General features: G+C 43.6%; 3 protein-coding genes across 6 annotated transcripts in view; 1 reads left to right on the forward strand and 2 right to left on the reverse strand.

Moving 5' to 3' along the window:
* Positions 1 to 7738: 7738 nt before the first annotated feature.
* AGTR2 (angiotensin II receptor type 2) lies at positions 7739 to 14676 on the reverse strand. Of its 4 annotated transcripts, none has more exons than XM_040572699.1 (4): positions 14658 to 14676; positions 14113 to 14194; positions 12651 to 13960; positions 7739 to 10988 (listed from the first exon to the last, which is right to left on the reverse strand). In XM_040572699.1, exon 4 carries the CDS (start codon positions 10913 to 10915, stop codon positions 9797 to 9799), a length of 1119 nt encoding a protein of 372 aa, XP_040428633.1. In that variant the 5' UTR covers positions 10916 to 10988; positions 12651 to 13960; positions 14113 to 14194; positions 14658 to 14676; the 3' UTR covers positions 7739 to 9796. The 4 variants fall into 4 exon arrangements, with proteins under 4 accessions (XP_040428633.1, XP_040428634.1, XP_040428635.1 ...); XM_040572700.1 differs by lacking the exon at positions 14658 to 14676 and having other exon boundaries at positions 12651 to 12791; positions 13668 to 13960; positions 14113 to 14280; XM_040572701.1 differs by lacking the exon at positions 14658 to 14676 and having other exon boundaries at positions 12651 to 12798; positions 13668 to 13960; positions 14113 to 14280.
* Positions 14677 to 19390: 4714 nt separating this feature from the next.
* LOC121077109 (nyctalopin-like) lies at positions 19391 to 23052 on the forward strand. The gene is made up of 2 exons (XM_040571955.1): positions 19391 to 20169; positions 20282 to 23052. Exon 2 carries the CDS (start codon positions 20326 to 20328, stop codon positions 21505 to 21507), a length of 1182 nt encoding a protein of 393 aa, XP_040427889.1. The 5' UTR covers positions 19391 to 20169; positions 20282 to 20325; the 3' UTR covers positions 21508 to 23052.
* Positions 23044 to 23864, reverse strand: part of PLS3 (plastin 3) — a 58074-nt gene continuing 57253 nt past the window's right edge. The window contains exon 15 of the mRNA XM_040571954.1: positions 23044 to 23236. Coding sequence (XP_040427888.1) covers positions 23059 to 23236 — 178 coding nt within the window. The 3' untranslated portion in view covers positions 23044 to 23058. The remainder of the gene's footprint in view (positions 23237 to 23864) is intronic.

Consider the following 23864-nt stretch of genomic DNA (forward strand, 5'->3'; position numbering starts at 1 on the left):
TGACCATACAGGCACTACATGACCCTGGAACTGTAATATGGGCAACATCTGATGTCTTCCGTAGTCCGAGGCTAGCATTCTCTGTTCTTGGAGACACTGCTGAAACAAAGCCCTGATGTGTGTAGGAAATATTTGTAGGGAGAAGGTATTTTCAGGATACTGCTTGAATACAATAAAATGTGATTGCAGGTATTGAGATTACACTGCACATACTATACAGTAAATTCTCTTTGAAAGTAAGGGTGTCACTGGAAGCCTGCCTAAACACTTAAAGCATGCAAGATCAATATTTAACAGAGACACCTGATACATGTCTTAGGGAGCTATTCATGTCATCTATATTAGTCATCCAAATGACATTAAGCACAGACAGCTAGGAGCCCAATTTCCTCGTACAGACAATGCAGGAAAACTTAAGTATGTCCAGTTGAAAACAAAGAAACATTAATTCAAAAAAAACATAAACTTAGACCCTTCTCCAACCATACCTACAGCTTTAGGCTCCCTTAAAAGCCAATATAGACAGAGGGAAATTTGTCTGTGTAAGACAAACTGCTGTGGATCCTTTTTCACTGCTGAAAAAAAGGAAGCCAAAGATTCTGCAGTGCTGGTGGTATCTCTGCACATAGATGAGAACAATCCACAGGGATTTTCTGCAGCACCCTAGCAGGTGGTCTGGCACCAGCAATTACCTTTTATGAAAATTTTTGTTCAATCACACTTCACCTCTGACTCAGCTTTGATATTGTTCTGTGGGGTCGTGGAGTTTTCACAAATACGTCAGTAAAGTTACCAGGTAGAGTAGAAATGGTTTTCTTCTGAGTGCCACAGTGAACTTTCAGTAACTTACAAACTGCCAAATCTGACTATTTTTACGATGAGCATGAGATCCACGCCAAAAATAGACATGTTAAATTTTTTAAAGCACAGCTGGTTGTAATCTGATTTTCAATGTCCAACTGTCTTTCTCTTTTTAAAAAATAAATAACATTATTAGTGCACTGAAGTTGTTTTCATACCTTCCAGTTTTCTACTGCAGCAGGCTGTAATTAGTCACTAGGTGGCCTCTTTCTTCTTTTGAAGAAATCTGATATATCGTTATATGAACTAAGGACGTAACAAGGAAAAAAAAAAAAAAAAAAAGCAAATCTACAGAACTTTGTTCAGTAGGGTCCATTGTTTCCTAACTGGAATGTATTCACTGTAAATCAATAAGGAACTGAATATCTTGGCTAGCAGCCTGGGTCTTGAACAATGTTTCATCCACACAGCAACCTCCAAGAAGGTACACATAGTATCTTACTCCTTAAAAACAGATAAAAACAATACCATTTCATCCAACTAACAGATATCAGAGCATACAGAAAGGAAGAGTTTATGAAGATAGAATTGTTGCTCTTCTCTACCCTGCTTAGGTTTTCCCAGGTAATATCCAAAACCACAATCAGAGCCTCACTTCTCCCTTTGAACCAAGCTCCTGCTTGGTGTGTCCTCTTGCTGCCAAGTGGATTGCAAAAGCAGAGAATTGTGATAAGTCATGGAGCATTTAAGAGACTTTCATGGATGGTAAAATTCTAATGGGACTGAGGTTTCTAAAATAGAGACCAGCACATAATAGTTTAATGGGAGTGTTCAGCTTTCTTGAAGACACTAATGAGGAACTAAGGCATTGCCTAGAGCAAGAGAGCAATCTGGCAAAATGGCTTCAGGACAGGGCTTCTTAATTTGCCTTTCAGTATTTCCCAACCACAGAAAGCACAATCACTTTCTTGCAAAATCACTGTGCTTTTGCAGAATGAACTTTGTGCTAAACAAATGCTTGCAAGCACGTTCAGTCTTCAGAGCAGTATGTGCTGTTATGTGAGATTACATGAGGAAATAAAGCATGTTTTGCCATGGTGTGGCAACTTCCTCCATCCACAGAAATGAGATGAATTTGTTTACAGAGGAGACAAATATCCCATGGACAGACACCCCTGTGAAGAGGAAAGCAGATAATGACTTCTCTTAGTCACAGCATGAAGGAGAACACTCAGCTCTCTCTTTGCCCTGTTGCAGTTTCTCTGGCTTAGCTCCACTGTTTCTTTTGAGTATTTTTCTGCTTGAACCAGTGACAGGGAGGGTTGTAGACCTCAAAGAAACTGAAAACAGATTTCCTCTATGTGCTTTCTTTAAATATTTTCTCTGTAAACCACTTGGGTACACAAAGGGGGCAAGGGCAAAGAAAATGCTCTGTACGACAACTGTAGATGTTAACAGTTAGTTTTACACTACTTCTTTATGAGCTATTCAGACATGATGTTAAATGTTACTGAGTTTACTTTGCTGTTATATTTTAAGCTGGTCTAACATGCATACGTGCAGTAATAAGGCAAAGATTATAGAACAAACACAGGTAGCAACATGAACACAACATAGATTTACAATAGGGTCCACGGTAGGGGGGAGCTCTGGGAACAACCCCTCATTCTTCATGTGTCTCCAACCACGTCTAGTGTGGTTCACCAGGCCACGTGTCACCAGTGTCCCAATGCACCAGAACAAGTTCTTGGTACTGTCACCTGCTCTGCGACCCATGGAAAACATGTGAACATTCTTCAGTACTGCCTCTGAACATTCATAGGCATTTAACAGGCCCTCATGTTGAATCCATCCTGTTCATTCCACATGAATGAATCTCAGCAGAAAAGCCTCTGATAAGAAGATATTTTTGTTGTAGGACGGATCCATGTTGGACTCTCAGCTGAAGGAATAAATGTTCCTGACTTCTCTGGGTAGTTTCTTTTTTGGGTGTTCCAGTGCATAAAAGAAAGATATCTTTGCAGTCTTTCAGGGGATAAAGATCAAAATAAAATCAGATGAAAGACTGCCAAATCCTGGGTGGACAGCCAGTGATGTCCATGGGGCTTTCTCCAGTTAATATAGTACATTCAGTATCATACTCTAAAGTCTTTTTTCCAGACATGTCCTTGAAAATAACTCCCTTATGTTGTATCATTTCCTTGCTAGACAGCAGTATATTATCTTAGATTTGAAAGAAAAACAAATCTTTTTATTAGTCAATATGTTGATTATAGTAAGATTTCTATACATTCTTAATCAGACTTTTGTCAAACGTATTTACTTTGAATAGCATATTGAATAGTACATGGAGGAATCCTCTTCCAAAGAAGCACAAGCACTTTGAAGAACAAATCCTGTACAACATGTTTATCTAAACGGGGGCCATTAGTACAGTAAAACAAGGACATTTAACGTTTTATGATAAAAAGGGATCCATGATACTTTAACAGCCCTGAATTCAAAACAGTAGAGATTTGTATAGAGAACCAAATTGCAGTGAGTGACCTTCAGAATGAATCTCACTGTGATCAGTGAAGGAGTTTGCAGGGTAAGATGCTAGCAGCTCAAGGGTCATGAGATCTATTTCATGATGTATTGTTTCTTACATCACTTACCATAGCAGGTCAGAGTACAGAGTACAGATGCTTCCTCCTCAACATCTGCAAAGAAAACCTATTGAGCTCCCCTGCAAGTGGAGACCCTGAACAGTTGCATGCCATGTAACCATCATCTCATCAAAGATTTTGGGAAGCAACATATTTTAAGCTGGTTTTGAACTAGAGATGAAATGCTTTGTTTTCTCAAGAGGCAGTGGTAGCAGCTACACTTTTCTACTCCATTGTGATACAGCTGCATGCCTTGCACATTTTGTATTTGTAATTTTCACTTTCCTGTCATTGCGAAAGAGCTGCATGTTTGGATGCTGTCCTAATACTTAATGCAGATGTTTTGCTGTAATTTTTTTGAAGGAAGCTGTGTGTTATGCATAGCACTGCATCCCAGCTAGTGGGGCACACTGGGGCAGGGATGGTTGTGGCCAGTGGCTCCCAGCCTCAGTGCTCACATGGCAGCTGCCTGCATGCCAACTCCTGGTAAAGCACAAAGGGGCAGGTTTAGGGCATAGGCAAGTTATTTCAGGGTTCAACCCCATTCCTCCAGCACTGGTGATAAAAGAGCAAACCCATTTGCATGCATTTACTTCCTACATGATGAATAAACTGCCCTAGGCATGGGCAGATAGCTTCGGAACAAAAACTTAAAGGCATCCCTGGGGAACGCAGAAGAATCTGTTGAACTGAAATTCTAACAGCAATAATAATGTGCTGCTTTTGCTTCTTTATGGTTATTGTTCATATGAATGACATGAACAATATAATTATATAAATGATATCTTTCAATTTCATTGCATTGTCTCTGCAAGCTCTCCCACACATTAGTCAACAAGTAAATTTATCTTATATCCCTAATAAATCTGTTTCTAAATGCATTTAATGACTATGCCATTCTCCTTCCTGCTAGAAAGGCTTCTTACATTTATCACAAAGTGAGACTGATTTCTAGAGGCAATCCATCACATTTCATTTTAGCTGTATGTCATGTTGACCTGGCATCTGCATTGGATATGTTGTTTTTGCTGCAGTGCATTAAATTGGGCATTGTTGATTTTCTTATTTATTTTTATTTTTTCTAATGTAAAAAAAAACAAGATATTTAAACTTACGTTTTTTTAAAACAAAACTCACACTGGATCTTGTCTTAAAGGCATGGAGTGGAGCTTTGCAAACATAAATTTGCTCAAACAGGAGAGCTACTGGCTGTCAGTGGGTGAGGGCTTAAGTTCAGATCCCCTCACAGCAGGGAAATCTATATCATGACTCACATTCACTTCTGTATTACTGTGTTTTGTCCCCGTGAAATGTTTCTGGGACTAACAGTGTTCTGTCTGGAGTTTATAGTGTCAAATTCAGATTCTTTCTCAGCTGCAGAGGAAATGGAAAGTAAACATATGAAAGAGGGAGCAAGTGGGGCTGGTCCACTCCTCTCCCAGGGCTCTTCACTCCCAGACCAAGGCCTAGGAGCATTTTTGCCAGGCCTGCGGATAGATTGTCCAGGCCAGTCTCCCACTGGCTTTGTACCCCAGCTAATTCCCAGCGGCAGACAGGCTGCAAAGCCAAAAAAAAGCGCTGTTTTTGGAAGCTGAGGGAGTTATACCACCATCTACAGACACAAGGGCCGACACTCAAAGTGGGCAAGATTACAGCTTGGGCACAAAGAAAGACGGATGGATATCCCCTGGGTTATGGAGAACACGAGTGCTGTGGGGAGATGCTTCTGGACTTCCAGTGTAGAAGAGGCACAATAGCCCCGCTCCTGTCCTTGCTGTCCCCAGCCGCGGGTGTTCCCCCATCTGCACATGGGCCCAGCACCCCTTGGCCTTGCTTCCTGTGAGGGCAGCGCAACAGCGCGAGTACAGCTGTGGAAGTGCCGGTGCGGAAGAAGGTCTGCAAGCACCTCATCAGGTGAGGGAAATGCACACAGACTTGCAGCTGCTGGCTGGGGTTAGGCACACAGGGTTAGGCATCACTTCACTTTACCCAACCCCCCCCCCCAAAAAAAAAAAAAAAAAAAACTGCAGGAATTTTTTCATAAGCAATTCTCTATTTTGACTCCTGTTTATTTTGTGTTTTTGCTTCTTTCCTCCTGATTCTTGTGAAACTTAGAAAACTGGGGGAGCGCTTGTTCTCAGACAGGTACCTCAGTAGATACTCTACCAAACCACAAGGTGATCAGCCAGCCACTGTACCTGGAAGAGATGGTACATAACACTGAAGACAGCAGCCCTGGGCTCCTTCCACAGCGAGGTACCTGGTAAGACAAATCCACAGGAGACTCACAGACCCTTCCTGGCAGAGCCAATGGGCCAGCACAACAAGCCCCTCTCTACTGCACTCAGCCAGACCCCGCAGCGGGCAGACAGGAAGAGAACACACCCCAGGACCTTGCTGAATGGAGCAGCCCATCCCAACAAGAGCAGTCATTTTCTTCTGAGGGAAGGAGAGTTGAGACGAGAGCAGCAAGTCTGCCAGCTTCGAGGAAAGGCTGCCAGACCTCCGCATCCCCACGTTTCAGCTTTTCCGTGTTCCCTCCGGGACAACTCCCAGAGAGTCTCATTTTCACAGGGAAGCACAAGCGATTTGTTTGTCCCTTGGCTGAAGGGCAAGGGGACTCACCACAGTGGGCAGCCAAGCTGCAGCTGTCAGCTGCAGGGTAGCAAGATGATATTCCTGCCCATACTCTGGCCCAAGGAGTTGGACAAGTGTGCTGAGTAGGTGCCAGGGCAGGCTCAGGCTGTGTTGACTTCTCAGTGAGAACATGCTGTACCAAACATTTCTTATTGTATAACTTATATAAACAAGACATTTAGCTTAGCACTCAGCACTAGTTCGTGCTAATAAATGCCAGTGACTTTCTCTGCTTCATATATTGAAGTCAGCTATAAAGTCAGCTCAGGGACACACACAGGATGCTCAGTTTGGATCAAGATTCTCTGCAATTCATTTCAGCAGATAGTAATCAAATACAGCTAGAAAAGGAAGATGCAAATAGGATTTGCTGTACAAATATGACAGAGACCAAATGAACCCGATGGGAAACCATCCCTTCCATCCCTCTCTCGGGAAACACACACTGACAGGCCTAGAAATGTTCCAGAACATCCCCCTTTCCAAAGAAATCATGCTGCAACTCAGCTTCAACTCCAAACCCATTAGCACTTCCATCTGGAAGAGCATCATTCACCCCTCCGCAGCAGGTTTGCCTTGGCACTGACTGGCACAACCCCTCCAAAATCCAGCTGTTGCTCATAAATTCATCTCACCATACTTGCACAGAGAGCAAGACACCGAGAAACCACACATGTGCTTGAGATTCCCTGAGAAAATTGCATGCATCACGCTAGGATACAGTGTCAGGACAGGCGCAGGATGCTACAGGGCAGCAAAGCAGGCATAAGTGGGGCTCCCCAGCTTGCACATCCCTCCTTGGACTGACTGGCTGCATTTTCTGTGAGTCCCTAAGGGAACACAAGGCTTGCAAAGGATCAGGGCATGAGAGGGAATCTGAGGTCTGCTAGAGAGAGGCTGTAACACAGTATAACTATTAGAATGGTTTGCAAATATCAGCAAAATGTTCTATTGAAAGGAAAAAAATAGCTTCTAAATTTGGAAGAAAACAAACAAACAAACAAAAAAAAAACAACTTGCATTTTTGTCTACATTCCAGAAATCCAGAAAAAAAATAAACACAACATGATGAAAGTGTGGAAAATCACATTTTCCATGAAAAATCCCCGGAAAGTCCCATGAGAAACTCTAGCATGAAAAGGTCATAGAGCACAACAGTATTCAATTTGCTCTAAAAATAAAGCAACACCAACACAGCATCTTCCCAACTTCCATCTCAGGTTCCTCTCCAGACAGTCTTTCTTGGGTGTTTGTTTAACCAAGGTACTAGAATTCATGACTTATGTATAAAATACAAAGCAGATTTGGCAAACAGAAATGTCACTCTGCCGAGCTAGTGAGTTCTCTTGGTTTATCACCTTTGCAGAATGTGACCTGGGTAGACTTTTTTTGAAAGAAGGGATTTTCCTCACCTCCCTGTCTTGCCTCCCATTTATTACTTTTATTTTTTCCCTTTTTTTTTTTCTGACAAGAAGAAAGTGAGTGCAGCTCTCAGCCCCAAGAAGCAGTCATTGATTTCTGCCCTCTGGCTGCAGCCATGGGAGACCCTGCATTGCTGCTCTATCCTCTGGGAAGTTTTGTCTTCATTTTCCTTGCCTCTCACAGGTGTAAATCCAACTGCAGCTGGATTTCAGATCCTTGTCTTATTTTCCTACCTGCAGAGGTTTGCACAGGCATGGGGCTTGATGAAAACTGTTCTTTTTGAGCAGGTCCAAACTGACATGTTGAAAATATATAAGCTGTACTTATGCCCAGAACAGATACGGCTGAAGCATAGGTAGCACTGGGGTCAGCTCATGCAGTTTATATTTTGTCTTGAGACTACCAAGATGCCAATTAGTGGCACAGTTGTGCTCATTACTGTGCTCATTACCTAATCTGTATTGCAGCAAAGGTAAAAAGGCTCTACAACCTCTTATTACATCTCTGAGCCTACCGCTTTGAACACCTGGTAATTTTCTTCGTATAATTATTTGTTCTGCAGTAGCATGACTGTGTTGTTGTGTTCATTGCTAAGCAATTAACAGTTTGTCCTTCCAGAAATATCCAACGCCCCAGACACTATTAGCTTGTCGGAACATTTTCAACAAAAACATTCCAAGGGAAATACAGTGGCGTCTCTTCCATTTTCTGGGATAAGCATCTCTCCAGCTGCATACCCTAATTACCAGAACACCAAACCAGGACAGGGAGAAGTGGTTATTCCTGGTAAAGGCCCCATTTTGCTCAGTTCTGCACAAAATTTTCTTCCCACATCACTCTGAAGCTGCCAGATTTCTTGTAAAATCCTATTTTCAAGGGCACCAGTAAAGCAACATACCCCTGCTCTAAGAGTGATACATGGCTCCTGCATCCTGTTCCCAAGTCTCCCAGGCACCAGCCAGCACTGGGATTTTCAGGGAGACCAGACTCCTTGTTACCCTGGCAGCATGTATAATTTCTGACCTATGGACCCAGAAGTGCTTAGACAAGCTTCAAGGGTAACTTTTTGGACAGATTTCACTGAAGCCAATTATCTTTTGGTCCCTGTGTCCTCCAGCCTGGGGACAGCCTGCTGGAGATTGAGCATGGTGCTAACAAATCCCTCTTTTATATTGAGTCTAGCAAACACAATCATTTTTGAACGATCCACATTGGTGGTTAGAATCAGTATCTCTTTAGCAAAAGCAAATTTCAAATAATCAAACATAACCTCAAAATAGAATCATTATTTGCCAGAACCTTTTCCCCCTTTCTTTTATTTACAAATGAGAAAGCTTATGCATTGAGATGTGGATAAGTCTTAGGAATCACACCATGGTTTTGCTTCTGGGCGTCAAGACAGAGTCATTTAGGCTTTTTGTATACAGTACCCAAAAAATACAGTAGTAAGTGACATTTGAAATGCAAAAAGTCCAGACCATCAGCAAGTCTTTTCCCTGAAGGCTGCTGGACCATGTGTGGGACTTATCTCACCTGTGTAGCACCAGGACTTGGTGCACCAGGACTGTGTTCCTAGGGCATTACTGTCAAAAATGACCACACTGGATCAAAGGAAAAGATTACCTGGCTTGCAAACCTGTTACATGCTATGAGAAAGGTATGAAAACATGCATGTGGTAGCACTTTTCCCCAGTAATTCTCTTCTGCTTCCAACAATTTGCAAATCCATGTCTCCACCTGTTCTCAGGATCCTGGGCCCAAGCAAGCAGGAGGTATATCTGATGCATTTAACATACGTTATCTCTAGCAATATATTTTCAAAACTATATATATGTGTGTGTGTGTACATAAAAAAGATCAAATATTTTCTTACAGATAGGTACAGAAGTATCTGCACTGCTTTATTTACACATTCTCTAATGAGAGTCTCTTTTAGAAAATCAGCATAGTCAGGGTGTAATACTCAGCACCTACACAGTTGTAGCTATGGTGAAATGCTCCTCCGGTGTATTTTATCTTTCTGTATTAAACGCTTGCCTGATCTCAGGCACATATAAGCAGATATTTAAAATGCCATCAATACAGTTATTTGCCAGAATCTTCCCTTTGGTGCTCATTGTGAAAAGGAAGGAAGAATAAATCCTCATGTATGAGAAAAAAAAAACAGATTCTCCTTCAAATAGCTGGTGAGTAAAAGGACAAAAAATGAAAGGAACTGGAGAAAAGAGTGTCCCCACTTCAAGGGGCAGCCTGCTGTACTGACACAGCCCCATGTCACAACCCAGTGTCTACAGCAAGGACTCAGGGCCCCTCTCCCTGCCCACAGGGGTCTCAGTGTCTCTGAAGCAGCTCGCTTTCCTCAAAGAAGAACTCTCTTGTTGGCTGTTGAACTGATAAACTCGTCGCTTAAACAAGCGATGGAGCTTCTCCTGAAACTGGTTCCCAATAAAACAGTACAGCAAAGGGTTGATGCAGCTGTTGGCAAATGCCATGCAGATGCCAAACGGCAGTGCTGTGTCGATGATCCCTGTCACATCACAGTTGTTAATAATGTTCATATGAGCCAGGGCATCCAAAAAGGTTAAAATGTGGAATGGGAGCCAGCAAATTAAGAAGGCCACAACAACAGCAGCCACCAGCTTGAGGACTTTGTCCATCTTCTGCTTGTTTTTCCCAAACTCCTGTGCTTTTAGCAAGTGCCTCCTGATCCAGATGTAGCATGTTGTGATCACTGTCAAGGGGATGAAGAAGCCGAGTGCATTTTTGAGGAAGGCTGTTCCCACAGACCATTTCGCATAATTCTCATGAGGAAATGCCATAATGCAAGCTTTCACCCCCAAACTTTTAATGTAGCGTGTGTCACGGAAATAAAAAGTCGGAAGGGAGGACAAACAGGCAAGGCCCCACACAACCATTGCTATAAAATAGGCCTGTTGTGGAGTTCTTCTTTGAGAGCGAATAGGATGGACAATAGCATGGTACCGGTCCACACTCATGCATGTAACGAAAAATGTGCTTGCAAACATGTTGAGGCACAGGACAGAACTGGAGATTTTGCACATGAGAGATCCAAAGAGCCAGTTGTACCTCTGTGAGTAATAGGTAGCCCAGAAGGGAAGCGTGGCGAGGCACAGCAAGTCTGCCACGGCCAAGTTGAAAATGTAGATATTAGCAACTGTTTTGGGGCTACTGTGACGACAGAGCACCACAACCACTATGCTGTTTCCAACCAAACCCAGAACAAAAACCACGGAGAAAAATGCTGGAATTAATGAAAACTGGTAATCTGAAGAGGCAAGTGGGCAGGGAGGCAGAGAGCGCAATGCAGCCGATGAGTTTGCCAGCATTGTATAGAGGACTTGGAGAGTTTCTCTGGTGGTGATGACCACAGAGTAGTTGCTCTGCATGTTGGTGCTGGCAGAAAGGGAGCTTCTGCAGGAAATTCATATGCTAGCAGCGCTTTTCTATCACATTGCTCACCTGCAGATCAGAAACCATGTGTTAGACATACACTCTGCAGCCATCTTAGTTCTGGAATCACAGAATCGCAATAAAATAAAATACTTTAAAATGATGTCAGGAAGCTGAGAGCTGTAATACCAGGCAACCTTGTTGGACTCCTTTCCTCTGTCCCACTAACAGGACACAATTAACACTAGAGAGGTCACGACACTTTTTAATTAGCCTGGCAGAAAAGCGAGCAGTTGGGTTTCATCTGCTATTACAGATGGTGCTTTTTGTGGCCAGCTGAGCAGAAAGATCATTGACTCAAGAGCTGCAGATAGTTCAGGAACTTCTGAGACCAAAGGCAGCACTAAAGCTCCTTGCAATCCTTTTCTTTGCTTTCTCATTCTATTTCCAGCACTCTGTACAGTTAAAATAACGTAAAAGGCAGTACTTGCCACTGGGGATTAGGTAGTTCACACCTGAGGATCTCCTGGGACTTCACAGGCATGAAAGCAGCCTTTTAGTAAAGCTATTCGGAAAGCAGGCTTTGATTTTTTTTAATTCATGGGGCTAGATACAAAGACACTGAAGGGTCTTTACAAAATGTCACCTACAATCAGTCTTTCTCAATTCAAATCTGCATCTCTTGCCCCATGATGGCTTTTAATCATAAGAGTAAAAGAAATACTTTCCATGTAGATATAAGCAATAGACACTCACATACACAGTTCTTGCAAGCACTAGAGTTAACATCAGTATTTACCATTCATTTAGAAAGATTAAGACTGGTTTTCAGTAGGGAAAAATGTGGCTACAAAACAGCTAAAATAGGAGAGTCCTTTGACAGATCTCTTTGTTCCAGTTCAACGGCTCTCGAGTCTGTACTCTAAGCAGAACATTTTTCAAGCTTCAAGACTTTATAGTCAATAAAGAAATCAGACACAAATATTTTATTGTACATAATAAAAAGACCATTCCTTTTAATTAAGTCCTTATGGAATCAGTTAGGCATTTAAGAATTCTCATGGGGCCCTTAAAACAACAGAAATTTTGACCAAGTAAAGACAACAGAGTTGAGTAATGATCTCTCATTTAAAAGAGGGCAACTGATCATTTCAAAAATATTTTCTATATTAACCATTTAGTATACAATTGCTTATCGTTTCCTTAATGCAAAATATGCAATATGTTCCTCTGAACACACTGACAAAATTGAATTTTAATTGTATTTTCTCAGCATAATGAAAATTCAATAGGAAAATATTAACACAGATTTCTGCAGTGAGCTGGTATTTAAGGTACCGAATCACAAGCCCATATTTTGTAAACAAATAGGTCTTAAAACAGAGGAAGGGTTTGTTTGGGGAGAAGGAAAAATATTCAGGGAAGGGTCTAAATTCTCCTTTCCCCCTTAACTCTTATGTCCTGAACCCCTCTCTTCAACCTATGGAAGCTTAAATCTCAGAACTAGTCACAAAGCATTCTATATCTGATTTAATACTTGATTTTAGCTACATTATTGAGAACAAAATGTTTCATTGATAAAAACATTGTCCTCTCTGCATGTGAACAACTTATATCTTATAATCTGCTTCTAAAATACAGTCATTCCTACAATTACCTAAGACACAATGAGGCATCTTATCACAAAATGTATAAAATCAATGGAAATGTTTTAACAGACAGAAAACATACCTCTGAAACCTCTAATTCGTCTGGATGTAGCTCTAGGGTTACGTGCTCCTTTCTTCTGTTTTCTCTTAACAAGTATCACCACTGGCTCTCTGCTCTCTTATATCTTCCATTTTCCCACTGGGAGATTTTAACCTACATAAACTGAGGACTGAAATATGAATGCTTGCCAGCTTCTTTTCCTTTTGGAAGTGAAACGGTTTGAGAACCCCCCTTTCCAAGGCCACGTGAGCATATGCAGTAAATCAAGAAAGAGGAACAAGACAACCAAAACAAAACAAAACAAAACAAAAACAACAAAAAAAAAGAGCAAGAAAGAAAAAAAAATCACACAAATATCAAAAGCAGGTTTCTCCAGCAGTTCTTGCTGGAGTTCTCCAGGAGGATACACCCACATGCAGTCCCCTTCTGCGCCCCCCTCCATGTACATGCAAGATGTGAGAGCCCCGAGGTTAGTATCTGTGTACCTCTATAGGCGGGGGGATTCCCACTCACTTTACAGAGTCCCAGTACTTGCTAATAAACTTGAGAGACGAATAGGCTGTTAGTACTGGCAGAACTGACCATAATGTGAACATAAAGAAACAGAAAGCAGGGGAACATCACAGCATTGCTTGTGTAAGGAAGCTGATCCTGTATCTCAGTTAGTAGCATGGGAAAGACACTGCCCAAGTCCATGCAAAGACATGCACACTGCTCAAACCAAGGAGAACAGCAGGAAAAATCCACGTGGCAGAGAGAAGACTTGGCTCTGAGGCTGCACTGGAGTAGCACACGATCAAAGTTAGCAGATCAGCAAGGCTGTGAAATAACACTAACTTCCCATCCACACAAAACTGAGTATTTCCACCTGCTTCCTCCTCCCTCACCTCTTATGCTCCACCTGGCCCCAGCCTCTTTCTAGATGAAGCTCCTGCATCATCCAAGAAGGCTGCTGGAGAATGAAAACTGGGGCAAAGTAAACATCCAGAAGCCTCAGTACCCCAACTGTGATCTCCTCTGCAGCAGCAGCCCATCTACCGGGGAGATGTGGGCTGTGCTCTGCAGGCAAGGCTGCACATGTCGGGTGGAAGGCATCCACAGAAGTCCCTGTCAGCAGTGTCAGCTGCTGCCAGCCGCTGTCCCTCACCAGCATGGACCCACAGTCATCCACTTCTTTGAAAGCTAGTGTAGCCCTGCAGTGGAGGGTGTCTGACCCCAGTGGCTGGGGGGAAACCCCAGTGCCTGCCCTTGCTTTGGGACTGTGCAGCGCACCGGAGGCAATGGGCATCGCAGGCTCCGTAACCAGCAGGCTCTGCTTACACCAGTGTGACCTAGGAGAGAGATGAAACAGAGGAAACAGCATTTCACCAGTATCTTAAAACAAAACAAACAAACCCCCCCCCCCAAACAAACAAGAAAAAAAAAAAAGAAAGAAAGAAAAAAAAAATACATGGTCTGAGCAAGCTGTGGAGAACAAACTCACCTTTCTGCCCATCTGTGTCTTTCACACAGCAGGAACTGCAAAGAGCACTGGAAATGCTCATCAGCAAACTCATAAACATCTCCTGGAAGAGAGAGAGACTTGTCAAGGCAGGAAGAGGAGTTCAAGCATCCAAATTGGCAGCTTTTGTTTTTGTCTGCCTCATATTACAGTCCGGCTCTTGTATTGTCTATGCAAAAAGAGACGGTTATTTAAAGAAGGGGAATCCCATGCAGCATTTTATTTATCACAGTGCAGCTGATCTACAGCTTCATGGACACAACAACAAAGCAGACAGTGGTCAGGACTGTCAGGCTGCAAGCACACATGGTGCCTGTACTTGGAGCAAAATCTGGAAGGGAAAGAAAGTTCAAATATCTCAAGGAAATGGCATGCTGAGAATGAAATGGTTTAACACAGAAGCAGACCTAAGCAGCACAGGTATCTTGAGGGAGGGCAATACCAAATCACTGCACAGGATGGGAGATCCCCTCATCTGTCCCAAAGGCTCGAGCACTGTGTTTCACAGCCAGGTTTAGCCAACTTACATGTCAGAACATCCCTGGCATCTCAGCGCTCGTATGAATCTCCCCAATGGACACTCTCACCAGTTCCATAGATTCTTACTTTGGATTTGTGTCATCTCTTTCTCTTCCTTTTCTCACTCATTTCCTCCACCCCTGCATTTGAGGTTGTCATGGAAAGGGCAGACGAGAAGGGGAGACACCCTGGAACTGCTGAAGTTTGTGTTACTCAGAAAAAAAAAAGGGGGGGGGAGAAAAGTGTGAAGGAAACAGTAATATCCATAAGGGTTTGGGGGTTGAAAAAGTCAAGACATAATCAAAAACATTTATGACGAAGATTTGTGCTCAGTTCACACATACCACAACCAGCACCAGGAGACATAGTTGTTTTGCTCAAGAGGTTTTAAACAGATGATGCGTCTTCTACAGACACACTGCAAGAACTCTGTCCTTTTTACAAACTAAACATCCACAAAATAGATCAGTAGGAGCATACAGGATGTACAAGTGCAGAAGTTACATGTCTTGCTGCAAAGCAAAAGACACGCGCCTTTTGCCAGCCAGTCATCCATCTACACACCCCGCCTCAGATCTGGAGGACTGCTGGCGCTCAAAGGAATGACATGAGAGGTCAGCACTCACTCTGATCCAAATTCATTCAATATTTTACTAGCTGTATGTGACAGGACACCCTCAGCTAGGAATTCTTGCTACTAACTGTTTTGCACGCAAATGGCCTCTAGAAGATCTCACTCTGTTTTTCGTCCAACATCCAGTGCACTTTGTAAGCATGGAAAAAAGTCAAATGCACGAGAATGTTTATTTTGCAAAGATAACAAACTCAGACTGTTTAGATTTAAATATAATGTTTTCCCTCACAGATGCAGTTTTGATCCTCACAGACACTGGCTGTATCTATTCTGTTCTACTGGTACCTCAAAAATGGTTCAAAACTTTGTGCTGGCTCCATATCTCTTAGGAGGTCATACCTTGTGCTGTCCTTTGCCAAATCCTGCTCTGCTTCTCCCCCCCAGCATTGCTCAATGTATCTGATTCCTTATCTGACCCCAAGTTCTTGCCCCAAAGCTCCATTCAGTGATGTGCAAAAACTCTGCCTCATCTATTTTCCCTACTTTTTCTTTCTTTCTCTCTTTCTTTCTCTTTCTCTCTTCTTTCTTTCTTTCTTTCTCTTTCTCTTTCTTTCTTTCTTTCTTTCTTTCTTTCTTTCTTTCTTTCTTTCTTTTTCTTTCTTTCTTTCTTTCTCTTTCTTTCTTTCTTTCTCTTTCTTTCTTTCTTTCTTTCTTTCTTTCTTTCTTTTTCTTTCTTTCTTTCTTTCTTTCTCTTTCTTTCTTTCTTTCTTTCTTTCTCTCTTTTCTCTTTCTTTCTTTTTCTTTCTTTCTCTCTTTCTCTTCTTTCTTTCTCTCTTTCTTTCTTTCTTTCTTTCTTTCTTTCTTTCTTTCTTTCTTTCTTTCTTTCTTTCTTTCTTTCTTTCTCTATGTCTCTATTTCTGAGCATTGCCAGTACAGGAGCAGCTGCAAGATATAAGGCATGCCCGATATGGATGCCCGAGCTGTCTGTGCATAAATCAGCCTTGTGCCATGCAATACTGCAGCTGAGCTAATGCCTCCTGAGCTTGCAGGACATATTTGTTCAGCTTTCGCAGCCAGGCTCCTAAATACACATTCTGGCCCAGCACATGGACCTGCTGCATCAGAACCCAGCACAGAGCTCAGCACAGGGGCAGAGTCTTTGAGCTTTTTACTGTTCATCTGATTGGAAAGTTTCAAAAGGTGGGAGTTTTCACCACAAGAAAACCTATTCAGTTTTAAATGGTAAGGAGCTAGTGCTTCCTGGCGCATGTATTTGAGGAAGGACTTTGTGCATGTCATTTATATCAAGGAACTGAAAAAGAGAACAGTTCAAGAGAATCCAGAATTTTTGCTTCATGCTCACAGCAAACTCAGGTTTTCCTTTCTGCCCTCAAGCCCATACACCTGAAGTGATCATTAGAAGTGTTTAAAGAAAAACAAAAAAAAAACAAAAATATGCACAATATTCAAAGAGCAACTTCTGATCAGCTGTGCACATTTTTACAACATGGATTAATGCACTCCAATTCTCAGGTCTTAGTTTTCATAGGGAAGCATTTCTGTCAGGGATGGAATATTCCAAAAAGGCAGCGTATCAGACTGCTCCAGCAGACCATCAGAGCCAGCTCCTGAGGTTAAACCTTTGCCAGCCTGCCAAATTCTCAAAGCAACATGGGACCTAAATGCAGACCATATTCATGGGCTTTGTTTCTTTTGGAGAAAGTGAGACAGAAAAACCTCTCATAAACGTGCTCCCCAGAACACATCTCCCAGTGTAGGTCAGCAAGGCTCTGACCCCTTCGGTGCTGATTTACAACAGGATTCCCCAGCTCTGAAAAAAAAAAATAGTCCTAGGGCAGCAGCAGGAGAAGGGGACTCAGCGCACGCACACAGCCTGGGAGCAACATGTTTGCAACGTGCTGGACAGTGCGTTCACATCATGATGGACAACGAGCCTTTTGCACACACGCACCGAAACCGTCCTGCCTGCAGCTGGGCTCCCCCAGCACTCCATAAACTTTTATATGCATTCCTCCTTCCCACTTTTGTTTGTTTAAGGGTTTCTTTAGGGATTAGTTGTAAGATTAGAGAATCTACTTCATCCTTCACCAGACCCAGAACACTCTTGTGGAGAATGCTGCTGTCACATCCCTTTTGGGGCTTTAGGGAGGACAGCAGCTGTGACCAGCCCCCAGTTGAAAACTGATGTCTGAGGCCGTGAGTCCTGCTCACACCCAGCATCCATGGTCCTTGTCTTGGTGTGCTGGGTCTTAACACTGCCTCGGGTACTTCTGAAGCATAATCAGTTCTGGCAGGAGTTCTCTCTCTGACAACCCAGTATTTTGGCCAGGATGGAGAACTACTAACAGTTTTAAAGGGAAGATGTTAGTCAGTGTTTCACTTTATTTCCTGGAGCCAAGATTTTACATGGAAGCACTGAGCAGGCCTAGGGAAATCCCTAGTTTTCCACTTTGCAGTAGCACAGCAGTGAGCACAAGGACGAGACTGCTGGGACCCGTCAGAATATGATATCAAAGAGCTCTGCTCCCATTCATCTGCTGGAAAACAATTTTTGAAGCAGTTCAGTACCTGGTTGCACCTCCTAGTGCAGTGTGGCAGAGGCAGTTCAGAGGGAAGAGGGACGCTCTTTCCACATCTAGCATTCAGAAAGTTTCCGAGGCATTTCTTTTATGAGCTGTTTGTGTCCAGACGATAGCACTGCCAACACTGAGATTATCCACTATGACATTGTTTGTTCAAATAATTGGCCTTAAGCGTTTTACAAGTTACTAAAAGTAGTAAGGAAAATAAGCGCGTAAGTGACTTTGGAAATGTGCTGCACCCATTGAACTGCATACTTTTGGTCTCTGAAAATTCCCGATATGAAATCAATCACAAAACAAGCAGGTTTAGACAGAGAGCTGGGCTTAAACAAGGGCTATACAAATGGGATAACAACCAGAAATAAAGCCTGTGTAGAACAAAAAGGACACCAGAGCAAGTGATCTATCTTCTTCAGACCGAGTTACAAAGCTTCAGCTAGAAGCGAGACAGACCATTCCTGGCTGGGGACATGGAGCAGCTCACTCATCCTGTACAGAGACCAGCAGAAACTTCTTTGCAGTCCCAGCTGAGCCAGGAATACAGGAAACATGAAGATTCCATCCACTAAAGCCTTTGGCATGGCCCCAAATGTGAGTATCCGGATAGTGTGAGCAGCACATGTTTGCATCTTCCTCCAGGACTCCCAGGACAAGCCACTTGCCAAGGCTATAACACTTCTGCTCTCAGAGTGAAAACCAGCATTTGGCCCCTAGTAACACCAAGACAAAGCCTGTTTAACTAAGTAAATGATGTTGTTTATAGCTGGAAGATGGTCTCCATTACACAACACAGCAGTCCCAGCCAAGCTTCCAGGGGGAAACTGTTCTTTGGGGGTTTGTTGGTTGAAAAAATGTGGAGGAAAACAGAACTAACTGAAGCCAACACAGTGATCTAACAGTACAGCAAACCTAATCTGCTTCTGCATAGAAAGCAATGGGTTCGCAAATTTATACAGTTAACACCATTGGGCATATCATACATTTGTGGTTTTTTAGCCACAGTTTGGACAGAGCTGTCACATCACATTCTGATTACCATAAGAGGAACGGTGAGAGAAAAGAAATCCAAATCTGTAAACCATGGAAGAAAAAGCTAAGGAAGACCAAGAAATGATGAGCAAGAAAATACATCTGAATGGAAGGGGCTGAGAGAAGGTGCTTCAAGCACATCAAAAACTTGAGAACTCCATTATATAGAAGTGAGGGGGGAAACAAAAATTAAAACAGTGAGAAAAAAGAAAAGCAGCAATTGTGTCACTATTTACTTTGCTGACACATCATCCAATCTTGGCATTGTAAGTAAAATAATGAGACAGGAGATTGCCAGTCCCTGGCTGTCAGGTGCAGCAGTGATCAGCCCCCTGAGGTTCCTCATACTTTCTCCAGGGCAGAAGCAGCAAAAGATTGATGTGAGCATGGGAACCTGAGGAGAGCTCAGCTATATCCTCATGTGGGTCCAGTCGCTTGCTCCTTTTCCAAATTATCTACAATGGGAAGATGCAATTTTCTACATGGGAAGAATGAAAACATTGAATCTTGTAAATGAAAACAAAATCTTTTCTTCTGCACTCTGGATATAGGATGAAAACCAGGGAGGAGTCAAAGGGCATAAGTTTTATAGACCCGAGTCCACCTCGGGCTGCTCAGTGGCATTTTCAGACCCACTGGAGACAGGCGGCACCCTGAGAAGGGCAGCATGACCCTGGGGTGCTCTGTGCTTCACCCGTGGGGTTAATCTCTTACCACCCAAAGATGGCTCAGGGCTTATCCTGAGATGCTGCTCCATCAGGACATGGCACTGCCCTGCATATTCCCAGTTGGCAGTGAGTGTGAGGTTTGCTCAGTTCATGAGTCTCCCACATCCCATGCCAGATGGGAGAGCCAATCTAAGCTGCCTGTGCTGAAGTCCAAACCAGAGGAAAATCCAAAAATCCCTACCCTACTTCCAAAATAGTGTTGGGTTTTTATTTTTTTATTTTTTGTTTGTTTGTTTGTTTTGTTTTGTTTTGTTTTTGAGCAAACTGCCAAGCCAGTCCTGAGAACCATGATCAACCCAGGAGCAGGAGGGTCTCCCAGACAGATCCCAAGTGATGTCTATTACCTGCTGCTGTTTGCAGGGAGCAGAAGGTAGGGAAAAACACTGCCAGAGCACGATGCTCTGAGAAATCTTCCTGCCTCTCAGTAATGCTCTTTGCAACGCAGCAGCACTTAATCAGCTTTTATCTGCCTAAGACTTGATCCCCATTGGTCTGCAGCAGCCAGAACTAGCTAATTTAATTTCACTGTGAGCTAAAAGCACAGCCCCACTGTTCCTGCAATGCTTGTGGTTCACCTATCCAAAAGGTACATGTTCTTTTCCTCGTCTTCTTCTCTGCTATCTGTCAAGTATTAGATGTGGTGTCTGACTTGTGGCCGGTCATGTTCTTTCTTGTTATATTTATATTTACTTGTGCAGCAAAGACTGGACTGAGTCTGAATCTCTCTGACTCATGCCCAAGCATGTGCAAATGTGCACCTGAAGAGATTATCCACTGTAACAGAGCTGGACTGAGATCCCTCCCTGGAGAAATAGCAGCATCCACTGTCTCTCTAAACCTTTCCAATAACTATTTGCGGATTCTTACCACCAACACATTCAGAAACCTGACTTTCCTCCACAGCCTCTGGCTGGATGGAAACAATCTGACTTTCCTGTCCCCGGGGACTTTCCATGCTCTCAGCAAGCTGCAAGAGCTGCACCTCAGCAGGAACTCGCGCCTCACTTACCTGCATGCAAACACCTTCAGAGGACTATTAAACCTCATCAGCCTGGACTTGTCTCATTGCAATATCTTTGAAATCCATCCACTTCTATTTTCACACCTGCCCTCTTTAGAAAGACTTGACTTAGCCTCCAATAATATGCGCTATGTCCCACAAGCCTTTAGGAATCTCTCCAGCCTTATGAGGCTGTCCCTGGAGGGCAATCACATAGAAGCCATTGGCAGAGATTCCCTGAAGGACCTGGAAACCCTGTATGATCTGAATCTCAGGAAGAACCGGATATGGATTATTCAGAATGGTGCTTTTACAAAGCTTCCCAGATTGGGAGTGTTAAATTTAGGACACAATTTCATTGGTGATTTGCCTAATCAGCTTTTCAACGGGTTGATCCAGCTCAAGACTATGCACCTTGAAGCCAACAGAATCACTGCTATTGACTGCACCTTCAGACATCTGCTTAACTTGAGAAACTTGTACCTGAACAACAACCAAATATCCTCTATTTCGGACTCCGCTTTCTCCTACTTAAGCAAACTGCATTTCCTCCACCTGAGTAAGAACAACCTCAGCTCCCTTCCGATCCACTTGTTCACAGAACTGCCGAAACTGAAGTATGTGTTTTTATCTCACAACCCCTGGAAGTGCGACTGCAAGATGTTTTGGTTTTTGCAGTGGACAGCAACGTACAGGGGAGCACTCGAAGGGCTGCACTGTGCCTTCCCGGGCCATCACAACATGACAGTGCTCAATGTCCCTCATCCAGGGGACCAGACAGAGTGCATGGCACCACCTGAGCTGGTGAGCGGGGACAAGTGTGGGGCAGCTGGTACCAGCATGGCTGCTGGGCCTCCTGCTCCCCCTAACAAGGTCTTCCTGCTGGTAGTCATCTGCCACATGTGGTATTTTGCAAGGCGATAGGACACCCTGTTGGCCACGTTTTGTCAGTGTTTAAATTAGAAAGTGGAGGCATATTTTCTCACAACTTGCTTATGAACAGTGGGTTTCGTTACAGGAGGTTTTTTTTGTATGAAAATAGGCTTTTTTCTTAACATAAAGGAATTAATTCTGAAATGCTAATATCAACGTTCAGTGGCACCACTGATGTGCTTAGAAAGAGCTCATGTTAGCAAGCACAGGGCTGGGACCTGTGCTGGAGATGTGGGGTTGGTGAGCACAGCCCTGAGGCAGCCTCTGCTCCCTTGCTGACTGACCACAAGCACACGTGCTCTTCTGTCTTCCCATGTCCAGTTCAAGCAGGGGAGATTGTGAGTACTGCTAAAATACAAATAAATTGCAAGTTTTCCAGCACATCTGGAATCCCTGTAAGAGACTCAGTCCATTGGTGTCTCTGTGAACATGTGGTAGCTTCCCACAGGTGGTATATGAGGTGCTTGCTGTTAAGAGACAAAGACAGTCTTTAATATACTATACACAATAAAACAGTGTTGGAGTAGTGGGAACAAATGTCACAAAATAAAACTTTTTATCTCTCAGCTGCGCCTCAGAGTATCAAGCCTCAGCTAACAAAATTATGCATTAGCCCGTGCAAAGAACTTGCGTGTCTCATGGATGGTCTGTATGAATTGTCTCCTGTTTTTGTTAATGATCTCTAACATGGAGCTGGCCAAAGGGCGCCCCACCTTTCCTCGCCGGTCCTCTCCTGCACTGGGGCTGACTGCCACCCAACGGCCAAAAAACACTCCGATGTGGTGACAGCTTCTACCGTGTAACCTGAACGAGAGCAGGTTTGTGTCAGAGAAAGATCCGTCTCCAAATCACATGTTCCTCACTTAGAGCCTTGCAGGCCCCAGCTTGTATGGTAGCTTTGTTTGCAAAGCTAAGGAAGCGGTCAAACATAGAATGTGCTTGGACTAAATGATTGCAATTAAACTGGGTTGCAGGCCAAGATAAGATCCATTCCCACTACAAATCATACTGACCACCTCAGAGCCCTCATGTGAAAAGAAACAAATACATGCATGAGAGAGAATCAGATGAAAAGAACATTGTTGCAAGGTGTTGGTCTGTTATGAATGCATTTCTGTGAGCTCTTTGTACATTAAACTTCCTTTTGGGTCTTTTCCCAAAGGAATGTATGCTAGTGAAATGACAGGTCAGCATCTCCTGCCCCATCCAACGCAGTTTCACCTACCACCCTCTTTTTAGTAAGATGCTGTTTAGTCTTCATAAAGTGCAGCAGTCCAACCACACCGTTCTGTTTTGTAGAGGTATTTTGATCTTTTGCCATGTTCCTTTTCCACAGTAGGGGAAAGGGTCTTTAATGCACAAGTTGACCTTTGAATGTCAAGTCCACTAGACTAACGGCTAAAAAATTGCAATTACTGTTTGGTAGGTATAATAGCTAGCATGCATAATGAAGGACCTAGCAGCTAACACTTAAATTCCTCTTCCTTTTTGCTTTTTAGGAATAATCAGGTGACACTATGCTTGATGTTTGAATAGCATCAATTAAATCCACTTGTAAGCTTGTGCTTTTTTCTGTTGCAAGAGGGGAACTTGCACCTTGAAGTTCTGGATGGAGGTGGACTTGCCAGCTTCTTTCAGGGTCCGGTTTACCCAGCTGACTATAATGTCATCGTTGGCTTTCTGACCGTCACCCAGGTCCTCAAGGACGTTCAGCGTGTACCTAAGCACAGGCAGAAAGAACAAGACAAGGCTCAGAGCCTGGGCTAAGACCCAGCAAGCACACTGCCTGGATGCGATGCAAGCCCATGGCAGCATGACAAGCGTTCACGTAGTATCAGCTCTGCTTTGGTTGAAACCCCTTTAGCGAGAAGGAAGAACCATCTCTCTTATCTGATTTCTCCTAAAGCATTTAGTCATTCTAGCCTTCCCAGTCCTTTAATAGCAGTTCACAAAATTGCCTGGGCTCAGGACGCTGTTAAACTCTTTGAGCACTGGCAATTTGCTTCAGAGGGGCAATGCTTTAGCTAGGAGGTGCAGATCAATTCCCAGGTTAGCATTCTTGCCTCTACCGCCCCCACACAGAGCTGACACGCAGCTGATCTGCGGGTACTAACTTGCATTGCCCTACAATTCTGCAGCCACCTGTGGGTGCCCCGTGTGCCCCTCTGGGCGGGGGGGGGGGGCTGCTGCTGCCCGGCCCAGTCACCGCTGGAGGACACGGGGGTGTGGGGGGCTGCGCGCACCCCGTGCACCGCCGACGGGGACGCGGCTTCCCGCGCCTCACCGCAGGGCGCTGCAGGGCTCTTCCCGCGCAGCACGGCGGCGCCGCCCCGAGCCGCGGAGCGCGG

The sequence above is a fragment of the Cygnus olor genome, chromosome 13 (assembly GCF_009769625.2).
Source record: "Cygnus olor isolate bCygOlo1 chromosome 13, bCygOlo1.pri.v2, whole genome shotgun sequence".
Taxonomy (NCBI): domain Eukaryota; kingdom Metazoa; phylum Chordata; class Aves; order Anseriformes; family Anatidae; genus Cygnus; species Cygnus olor.

Excerpts from the sequence above, each read along its gene's own strand:
- LOC121077109 (XM_040571955.1), top strand. The coding sequence starts at position 20,326 with ATGTGCAAATGTGCACCTGAAGAGATTATCCACTGTAACAGAGCTGGA.
- AGTR2 (XM_040572699.1), bottom strand. The coding sequence starts at position 10,915 with ATGCAGAGCAACTACTCTGTGGTCATCACCACCAGAGAAACTCTCCAA.